Source organism: Calypte anna, chromosome 23 (genome assembly GCF_003957555.1).
Source record: "Calypte anna isolate BGI_N300 chromosome 23, bCalAnn1_v1.p, whole genome shotgun sequence".
Classification (NCBI taxonomy): domain Eukaryota; kingdom Metazoa; phylum Chordata; class Aves; order Apodiformes; family Trochilidae; genus Calypte; species Calypte anna.
The window spans coordinates 4,384,568-4,395,382 of NC_044268.1; the positions used below are offsets into that span (position 1 = coordinate 4,384,568).

At 56.8% G+C, this 10,815-nt stretch overlaps 1 protein-coding gene across 1 annotated transcript; it reads right to left on the bottom strand.

Moving 5' to 3' along the window:
• Positions 1-4,523: 4,523 nt before the first annotated feature.
• Positions 4,524-5,830, bottom strand: LOC115599570. The gene is made up of 4 exons (XM_030464248.1): positions 5,673-5,830; positions 5,483-5,613; positions 4,976-5,128; positions 4,524-4,893 (listed from the first exon to the last, which is right to left on the bottom strand). Exons 1-4 carry the CDS (start codon positions 5,828-5,830, stop codon positions 4,535-4,537), a joined length of 801 nt encoding a protein of 266 aa, XP_030320108.1. The 3' UTR covers positions 4,524-4,534.
• Positions 5,831-10,815: the final 4,985 nt, after the last annotated feature.

A 10,815-nucleotide genomic window follows, 5' to 3' on the forward strand; every position in this document is an offset into this window, starting at 1 on the left:
GGCCGCAGCCAGCCCGCCCCCCCCCCCAGCCCCTCATCCAGCTTCAGCTCTTCCCACCCGTGATTTACGCTGGGGGTTTTCCTGAAATCAGCCCTTTCCAGCAGCTCTGGGGGGGTCCTCATCAGGAAGTGCGGGGTCTCACCCCGCCAGGGGCCTGAGAAGGGTACGGGGACCAGGGTTGGGGACGTCGGGGACCCTGGGGCTGTGTGGGTTCACCTCGTATGAGAGTGGCTGGAATGGGAAGTGCTGGAGGACTCAGCACATGGCTGCCAAAGGATGCAGCCTCATCCTGCCCAGAGAGCAGGGTGCTGGGCTGGGCATTGGCATTTATTAAAAGATATAAATGTATTAAACACCAGTAACTCAGGGGGATCTAGATGCCCTGCAAACACTCCAGTAATGGCAGTGAGCAGCCTCTGCTTCCCCTTCCACCCACACCCCCCTCCCTGGATGGGGATGGTGACATGGGGATGCTGCCCTTCCTTCCCCTTCATCCTCACAGCTCTACCTCCCCCCGTACCAGACCCCATCCTCCCCACCCCACGGCGCCCTAACCTGGCCCTTCAGCAGTTATATTATTAGCATCCATTTATATAAAATACAAATTTTAGATCTATTGCCATGTTGACATGGGTGCAACAGCCCCAGGGGGGGTGGCATGGCCATCACCCATGGTGTTGGAGCCAACCCAGCCTACCTCTACGGGGCCTGCTCCTGCTGTGGTGGCTCAGGAAGCTGGCACTTGTAGCTCAGGAAGTTGCCATCTTATGTGCCCCCAGATCACCCAGCAACGCTCACCACAGTTTACAACATCACCCAATGCCACCCTGTTCCCATCCCTGAGTCACCCTCACCATTACCTTGCCCATGCCTTGCTCAACACCAGCCTGATAGAATCAGGGTGAAGATCCCTGTGTTTGTCCATCTCCTGGGAGCAGAGCTTTAAAAGGAAAAGGGAGATTTGGGTGTGGGTTGTGGTGTTTTTTTTTTCTTTGGATTTTGTTTTTTTGGGTTTTTTTGTTTGGTTGGGTTTTTTTTGATCCTGTTGCTTTTTTCAGCACAACCCACCTTTTTTTTCCTCCATTTTTTTTTCCACCAAGCACTTCTCTTTGCACTGTGACTTTTGACTCAATAGAAGAGGAATGCTGTTAATTCACCCAAGTTGTGTGTATAAATATCTATCAGGAGTTGAAACTGCCAAGGGGGGGAGAAACCTGTGGGTCGGGTGGGTTGGGTCCAACAAACCCTTGTAGGGGATGGAGGGGCTGATGGCACCGGTGCTTCCGAGCCCTGGTTGGGCTTTATCTGATGAGCTGCCAAGGGTGGGGATTGAAAGGGCTCAGCTGTTCTCTGCTCCGTAAGAGGATACCCCATTCCCGGCCCCGGCACAGGGCTGTTTTGTGGATATAACCTGGCAACGGGCAGCTCGGGTGTCAGCTGCTGGACCCTGACGTGCTCAGCAGAGCCCGATGGGCCACGGGCACACACTGGGTCTGGCGGGCGTGGAGAGGTGCTGGTGTGTGTGAACCAGAGTGGACTTTGCTCCAGTAAACGGGGAGTTATCGGTAATGCTGCTGGAGGGGAAAGCCAAAGGCTGGGGAGTGTTGGAGAGACAAAACGTCCTGGTTGTTAGAAGAAATGGCAGCATCTCTGGTCACTGCCATGCCACACCACTGTGGTGTCCCCAGCGTGGGGGAGTGTGGGGAGCAAAGAGCAGCTGGGGGTCACTCTGCTTCCTCCCCTTCAGTGACCTGGTGCTGCCATTTCTCTTCCTGGTGATTTTTCCTTCCCATCATGCATGGCAGATCTGCTCCCAGGTCAGGGACAGAGCTGGCACCGTGTCCTTGCCACCCTGACACCATCATCATGGCACCACTGCCCTGGCACTGCCACAGCAGCGTGATGGCTCTGTCCCCATGCTGTCCCCCCATGATCTTCAGGGACGGATGTGACAAACCACCGAGGCTTGCCCAGCTTTGAGGCCTCCTTGGCCAGAGACTATGGCAGCACCATGGTGTGCCCAGCCTGCCCAGACCACAGCACCACCAGGAGCTGGCAGGGCTGAACCTGGGCACTGACACCATCCCCAATACCCTGGGCTCATTGCGGATGTTTGCAGAGGGCAAGGGGGGGTCCAGCCATGGAGCTGTGCCAGATCCAGCACTCCATGCACAGGAGCTGCAATCTGACCTCAGGGGGAACGTGATTCATTGCCAGAGCTGGGAACACTTCCAGGGACTGATCCTGGCTGGGAGGGTGATGGCACCGTGTGCCTGTTCCTGCCCTTGCTTGGTGGCCCCTTCATGGGTCAGGAGGTCCCCAAGTGAAGGTGAAGTGGCTATAGCTGAGTGGGGATGGCACCTGGGGACTTTTGCCTGGGTCTGAGGGGTTGGATGCTGCTGGCACCTTGGGAACAACCTGGATTGCTTCACCTCCTGCCTCTGTTTCTCCAGGTAAGAGCTGGCAGTGGCAGTGGAGCTGGAGAAGGAGGAGGATGAAAAAGAGGAAAAAGAGGAAGAAAATGAGTTGGAGTGGAGTGTGGCCATGTGCCCAGCTGGGGCAGAGATGAAGGGGGAGCCTGAAGGCTCCATCCACCCCCAGGGGCCTTGGGAGCTCCATGGGATCGGGCACCAGGAGCTCCTGCATATCTGAATGCTGGCTCCCGCCCATCGCAAGGAAAAGCCATTCCTGACACAACTTCTCTGGAGAGTGCCTGTGTGCGTGTCCATGTGTCTGTCTGTCCCTGTGTCTGCGTGCATACGTGTGCACAAACAGCCGTGGGACATGCAGCCATTGCAACAAGTGACCAGCAGCTTGTGCCATGGAGCTGGCAGGGGATGATGTGGCAGGGTCAGGCCTGAAGGTGACTTTGAAGCAGAGCTGATGGACACCTGATTTTGGTGACACCCCTGCTCCAGACACAGGTGATGCTCCTGGGGTGCTGTGACAGAGCCATCCCTTCCAAGCAGGAGGAAGCAACCACTGCTAATTGTTCATCACCTTCTCCACATACAAGGCACCCAAGCAAGGGTCTGTTTGCCTTCTCCCTTTTGACATTTAGGTCCCGGGAACCCTTTTGTAAAGCTCATTTTCAGACCAGAGAGCTCACTGTTGATGTTCAGCATCACAGCACCAGTCCTCGCGTCCCAACGATTGCTCACAGGGTCACTGCTGCCTGAGCACTGGCCAGGAGGGCTCATGGCTGGGTTTTTCCATATCCTGAGGCAAGTGAAAGGGAGCAGCAGCTCCAGCTCCATCTCTTGTCCCTGTGAGGGGGATTTGGAGCCAGTGGCTCCTTCTCAGGGACACAGGGGTGGAAGTGGCACCCTCGGGACTCAGCAGGGCTGGGGTGGCTGCACAAGGACCTTGTCCCAGCCACCCATGAGTGCTTAAGTTGTTAATGAGTAATGAGGAAGCAGCCATCCTTCCCGCTGCCCTGGAGAGGGGGAGGCAGTGGGGGCAGAGGACGGGCTGAGCACACCCCAATGTTTCACTGAGCTCTGGCTGTCCCTGCTGGAGGGTCAGCAGCTTGGGCAGCCCATCCTGCTGCAGCCAATGTAGTTTGAAACTTTTTGATGTCATTTAGGATCTCACCTCCCAGGGATCAGGCACGGGGGGCTCTTGAGGCAGGCCCTCACCTTTCTACCTCCTCTATGCCTTGGTTTCCCTGGAAATGGATCCTTGTAACCATCTTGGCCATGCAAGCAGAAAATGAGTTATCCGGCTGGATACTCCGGCATGCCACTGTTGCTGGAGCTGTCTGGGGAGGAGGTAGAGCTTTATGTGGCTCTGCATGAAGGGCTGGGGCTTTAGAGAGCCTCTGGGCTTTCCTGTTCCACCAGGACTGTAACCAAGGAAAAGTGAAGGACAACCTTCCTCTTTTCCCTCCTCTACTTTCCTCACCCGTCCAACAGGAGCTCTCCCCAGAGGGTAACTGATACTCTCCTACTATGATTATTTGGACAATGCCCCATAACTATGTGCAAATATATTTTCAAACTGGTTCTGCTGCTGTCTGAGGAGGGGCAAGACCGGGATATTTTTTTTTTTTGGAGGCAAATAACTCAGAAGTTGGAGCCGGAGGAGAAAAGTCAACAAAAACACCCTAATTGGGGATTAGTTTTTGCCCACAGCAGTTCACCTCGACATGGGTCAGCAAAGCCCCTGAGGGCAGTGGCGTGCTCAGCCCTCGCCCTGGAAAGGAAACATTCCCCTGGGATCATGGCAGGGCAGGGGGTGCATGGAAATTGCTGCCCAGAGCTCATTTAAGTCTTGAATCAGGATTCAGGGGGGCAAAGGGAGGGGATGAGGGACAGAGACACAAAAGCACAGTGAGCCCCAGCCCTTCTGCAGGCATCACTCTGGGCTTGGTGTCACATCCCTGTCACATCCCTGTTCCCAATCACTGGTACCACTGAAGAGCAGCAGGATGCTGGGGGTTGCAGAGCCCACCAGACACACAGTCCCGGCCCCTGAATCCCACAGGACACATCAACACACTGAGAAGCTCAGCAGGAGGGACAGGCTTCTTGTTCTATAAATTCTTCCAGTCATTTCCAGCGGTTGGCAAACTCCTCCAGGCAAGCAGCCAGGCCCCCGCCAGCCTCCAGGAAGGATGCGGCTTAAATGCAACAATGCAGCTCTTCACATCAGGAAACACATCCGTGCAGGGACCCAAACCCCATTGAGCGAAGAGTGGTAAAATGTGGCAGAAATCACCTGTTTTTCTCATCCGGCTTCTGCCCCCGTGTATCACTGCTGCCACTCCGAGCCAGTCTCTGGCGCATCCCCCTCGCAGCGGGATCCATGTGGTTGTGTTCCTGAGAGACGCGGGCGTGTTCCAAGTGGTGAAACCTTTCCTGAGAGCCACGGCCATTCCCGGCACGGTGTCGGCTGTGGGCAGAGCCTGGTAGAGTCACACCAAGTGGCTGAACAGCCCCCTTCGTGTCATTTCATTTCTTAGAGGCTAATTTACCATCAGCAACAAGACGCAGTGTGGCACAGGGTGTGCCTGGTGGTGGCATCAGGTACACCCCGGGTGGCCACACCGTGTTCCTGTGCGTGCTGTCATCAGCGGTGACACGGCAAGTGTCACCCTCGGGCCTATCAGGTGAAGAACGGTTGGTGGCTGTAGGGAGAGGGCAAGGGCAGGACACGGCCACGAGCCATGATTCCTCCTGAGGACAGGGACAGCCCCCTGTGTATCTACAGGACACCTCTCGGGGGGTGACGATGCTCTGGTCCCGCAAAAACTACTCTGTTGTCTCCCACTGATGGTCAGCACCATGGGGAGGCTGTGGAGAGGGGGGAGATGGAGGGTCCCGAGGAGGCAAAGAAGTATCCGTCTGTCCCTGCACACCCCACCCGACAGAATGTGGGTCCCGAGGGGACAAAGCTGGGACTCACTGGGGGTGGGACAGCTTGGGGACCCCCAGCTGTCCCACGCACTGCCGGGGCCCGAGGGGACAAAGCCGGGACTAACCGGAGGGGGAGAGGCACAGCTTGGGAACCCCAGGTGGGTCCCTCCCGTGCCCCGGGGACACCCGGGTGTCACCAAGGGGAGTGTCCCCGCACAGCCGCGGTGGCGAGGGGGCCGGTGTCCATCGGGGCCACCTGCGGCGGGCAGGGGGCGGGGGCCGGTGCGGGAGGAGCCTCCCTCAGCCCGGCCCCGCCCCTCAGAAACTTTCAGTCGGCGGCAGCGGCGGCGGCGGGTGCTCGGCGGGAGCCCGGAGCGGGGCTGGGGCTGCAGCCGGAGCCGGGCGGGCCCGGCCTTATGGGCAGCGGCTGCCGGCGGTGCGGAGCGGTGCGGGGCCCGGCCCGCCGCGGCCATGTCCGCCCAGGCTGCACCTGCGGCGGGCGGCGAGCGGGAGCCGGAGCGGGGCGAGGGCGGCTCAGCGGCCCCCCCGAAGAAGAGAAAGGCCCGGGCGGGGTCGCTGCGACGGGCCCTCAGCTGGCTTCGCAGCCGGCGGCGGCGACGGAAAGGTGGAAGCCCCCAGGCAGGGGCAGAGGAACGAGGTGAGAGGGGAGCAGGGGAGGTGGGCGAGGAGGGGCCGGGGTGGTGGCCATAGTGGTGGCCAAGGAGGGGTTAGGGTAGATGTGAAACTGGGCAATGAGGGGTTGGGGTGGTGGTCATGGTGGTGGCCAAGAAGGGATTGGGGTGGTCGTGAAAGCGGTGTCCAGGAAGGGGTTGGGGTGATGGATGAAAAGGACTCAAGATGGGGGCTGAGGAGCAGTTGTGGCAGTTGCCAAGAAGGGGTCACAGTGGTGACCAGGGAGGTGGACAAGGAGGGGTTGTAGTGGAAGTCAAGGAGAATTGGGGTGGTGTCCATGGAGGTGACCAAAGAAGGGTCTTGGTCTTGGCTGAAAAGGAGTCTAGGTGGCTATGGAGGTGGCTGAGGAGGGGTGACAGTGGTGACCATGCAGGATCAGAGGTGCTGGCCATGGTGGCAGCAGAGGTTGCTGAAGGGTGGTGGAGGAGCTGGTGGTTATGGTGGTGTTGGCCAATGGGGTGCCACAGTGGCCATGATGGCCATCACTGTGGCAGCCACGGCAGCAGGCCAGATCTGGCAGTCCCCAGTGCAATCTTACCCCTGCCCCAAGGGCTGGTGCTGGTTCACTGGGTAGGTTCTCCCTCCACTGAGTCAGAAGGTCACTGGGGCTGAGGGAAACCTGGAGGGATGCCAGCTGCTGCCACCTCCTCCTCCTGGGCAGGGTGTTTGCATGCTCCAGGTGTGGCCCTTCCTGCCCTAGATACAGCCTTCACCTGGGCCAGTGTGTGAGCTGCTGTCTCCATATCCCAGCCATGTCCCTGCCACCTTCACTAGGACAACCCAGGGTGTGGGTGCCTTCTCGTTGCTGCCCCAGGGCTGTGTTATGGGGATTTGTGGGCCAGGGACCTCCAGCAGAGTGATGTGTGGTTGCGTGTCTGGTCATGCTTGTTTCCTTGGTGCAGTTGTTTGACACTGGTGGGCAGCAGGCACCAGAGGTATCACCCTGTGCAGCAGAAGTGCTCAGCCTCTCCTGTCCCATGTTCTCGGGAACAGTCTGTGTCACACCACTGCCCTCCCTGCAGGCCACCTCCTGTGGGGACCTCATCGTGCTCTGGCCAAGGGAGAGGCCACTGCTGGAGCACCCAAAACCAGACGGATGCCTTTGCCTGGGTCTTTCTTCCTGCATTTTCCCTGAGTAGAGAATTTCCAGGCATCCAGGACTATGAGCAGGCATGTTGACCGCTAGGAGAAGAACAGGGAGATCTTTGATAAGACAGGAATGGCCATGGAAGGGCTAAAGGGTCTTGGGAAGAGGCTGGGCTCTCTGTTCAGACGGTCCATCAGATGCTGCCTGTTCCTTCCTTCTGGACGCTGCTGCCACGGCCCGGCGCTGAAACCTGAGCAGAAAAAATGAGATGTGCTGGAGCATGTGATGTTCCTCTTTGCTGAGCAGAAACGCCCCCAGTAGCTCTGCCAGCCCCCTTTTTTTTTTTTTTTTTTTTTTTCATTTTTTTTTTTTTTTTCTTTCTTCCCCCTGAAGTTGTAATGTTCACGGGCTAATCCTCAAAAATGCGAAGTCACTGCCCATTAGGGTCACAGCTTGTGGACCATGGTGTCCCTCCTGAGCCCACCTCACCGAGGCAGCCAGGGCTCTGTCACCACACTGATGGAGATGTAGAGACCTGGATATCCCCCCGTCCAAGAGAGCTGTGGTCCACACTAGCCACGGAGGGGCTGCACAATGCCACGGCCAGCCCTGGAGCTGCTCAGACCCTTCCCCTCCAGGCTTTGCTGACCACCTGGGGTGTCCCCCTTGGCATGTGCGGGGCTGGGAGATGCCACATTCCACAGCCCCGCTGACGTGGAGCAGGGAAGCAGCACGGACATGCAATGGCTGCAGCAGCTTCCGTGCATGATTGACTCACCCTCCCCGTGCTCTCCCAGCCTGCAGAGCGTGCCAGGATCCCCACCCTGCTCCAGCGCCGCTGTGGCCACCAGCAGCCTTGGGACATGCGCCAGGGTTAGCAGCATCCTTCCTGGTGAGGTGGGGGGATAACACTTTCCTGTGGGATGGGTTTGGGGTGCCTGGAGCAGCAGTTTGGGCTGAGCTGTGTGCCAGCTGCAGAGCCTGTGGTGTTGGCCACCCTGGTATGAAGCTCTGACCTGCCCGGAGGCTGCCAACACCAGGAGCCCTTGTGCAGCAGGAGCCAGCCAGGCTCTGCCCCAGACTGGGAATTTTTCCAAGCATCAGCTGGGAGCTGTGAGAGGGGAAGAGTTTCAGCAGGTTCTTGTAGGCTCTGGGCGCCCTTAGCTTTACCCTCTATCTGTGGTTTGGGCCAGGTCCATGATTCAGCCCATCGTTCTGCGGTTCCTGTAGGTGGCGTTGGTCATGGAGGGGGGACAGGGCATGTCTGACTATCCCTGGTGCATCCCAGCTGCGGGGAAGCAGGGAGGGAGGAAAGCTGTCTCCAGGGAGACACGGGTCAGGACCAGTTCCTCAGCCTGGACATCTGCCTGTTCATGACCTGGGAGCTGGCAAGGTTGGAATTGCTCAGCACTGAAATCATGGGAGCAGGAGGGTGAAAGCATTTCCACTTTGGATCAACCCCCTGGGTCCAGCTAATCAGAGATCCCATCTCTGGCCACTCAAAGAGCTGAGCTGTGGGGAGGAAGGATGCACTAATCCTGCTCATGGGTAAGCTTTGGGCCATCTCTCTGGGGGGAACCAGTGGCTTTATGCCAGGCAGGACATGTCTCCATCCCATCTGGAAGCTGAATCCTCTCCTGCTTCCCAATGGGATGTTCTGCCCTGTTTGGGTGAACGGGCCCTGCTTTCTGCAGCATCCACTTTGTACACTGGTGCAACACTTTGCTGTGAGATAATTCCTGCTCTGAGCTGTGACACCCTGTCCTGGGTGCCACCAGCCACCGCCTGTTTTACCTGTACACAACCCCTCTGCTTTGAGCACCCCTGTGGCCCTATCCTGGTGCTACTGAGCTCCTTGCCATTCCCAGTATGTTTATTTCCACAATAACCTCTGGAGGAAGAGGTGTGAGGAACCCTTGGGTTGGCAACTGAGGCAGGGCGAGTGGGTGGGCTGTGCTGAGGGTCTAACATGGAGCAAGGAGTTGGGGTTTCCCAGTAAAGGGGAAGAGGGAATGGCCACACCATCCATGTGGCTTTTTCCTGGTGGAAGCTGGGAGCCAGAAAGCTGAAAGCTTTTCCATCCCCTCTGCAAGTGCTGCCGACAGCCCCCAGGCTGCCCAGGAGGGCAGTGCTGGGGAGCTGCTGCCTGAGTGGTTTGAATCTGGTTTTTGGCTACTGCTTTATCTGGGTTTCACAATATTCTTCTTAATTCCCCAATGAAGTAAAGGAATTGATGTTCCAGAAATATTAAATTAGGTTTGGCTTTTTTTTTTTTTTCCCTTTTGATGATGGCTTAGTCTGGCAGCAACATATTTCCTGACTGGAGAGGTGTGGGGGTCATGGTGGTGTTAAAAATAAAGCTTTAAAGCACACAGCTGCTTTAAATGTGCTTACTGGTGCTTACTGGAAACCGTACAGGGTGACCTCGCCATATGTATGGTGGCTGCAGTGGGGACCGTGGCATCACCTCAGCTCCATTGGGTGGTGGTTGCCATGTGTGAGTCCTTCAGGTGCTTTGGGGCTGGGCTGCCCCTGTGTGTTGCTCTGATAATAACTGAGATGTGAAATCTCCACGGACACTTGGTTTCCTCCATCCTCTGCTGCCGTGTGGCCCATGGTTTGGTGTAAACATGAGCTTTGTGTTTTCATCCGGAGCATCTCAAGCAGATGGAGGGAGCAGAGGGATGGGCACTGCTGCCCCCACACCCTGGGATTGTTCCCGGGTGTGTGTGTGTGTGGGAATGAATTTGTTAATCTGCAAAAGGCAAAGAGTGACACTTCAGAAAATGTGAGCAGCAGGAATCCCCTGGCTGGCCTGAACTGGCACTGCTGAGCGGCTGGGCGAACAAAGAGAGGTGTGTCTGCAACCACAGCTATTCCACCTGGAGACAACTGGAAGAATTACTCTTGCAAATAACGTTCCATAAGATCCGATAAAACTATTTCACCGGAGTCATATTTCTTTTCAGAAGGAAGGTCTTGTTTCATAAGACAATATCATCATTGACTTTGACTCCAGCAGCGATGGGAACATAACCCATGGGGAGGTGAAGAGCTAGGCAAGGATGAAGTGAAAAAGCATTTCCCTGCCAGGCAGGAGCTGGAACCCTGGGCTGGTCTTGGTGGCTCCCACTGTGCATGGATAAAAATATACCCTATGGAGCAGTGATCTGAGCTCCCTCTGCTTCTCTGTGCTGGAGCTGTCATCAGCAGAGCCAACCTGTGCTCCAGCTTGAGCAGGAAATCATTGGAAACTTCTCTGGTTATGTATTTCTGTTAATGATTGGGGATCTCAAGTGGGGTTTTTGTGTTACCTTTGCCTTGCTGAGCTCTACTTCCCCATGAAGGGAACAAGGGCTGAATTCCTTTCTCATTCAGGCAGCTCAGCTCCTGCTCCAGGTTTGCTTGGTGGTGGGGTCAGGTTTAGAAAAGACAAGGTAAGATGGATAGAAAAACAGGAAAGACAAATCCTTCCCCCATGCCAGCTCAGAGGGGTCCCTGAGGTCTGACCGATGGAGCGTGTGACTTGGGGACAATCAGATGTGCTTGCAGCAGTCACACGCTGTGGTGACATGATCCGTATCTCGTGAGCAGCTTCCCCCACCACCCCAGCTCCGTGATATTCTCAGTCCTTTTGATGAGTAAAACTGCGGGGGGTTTCTGGCCCACCAGCTATGG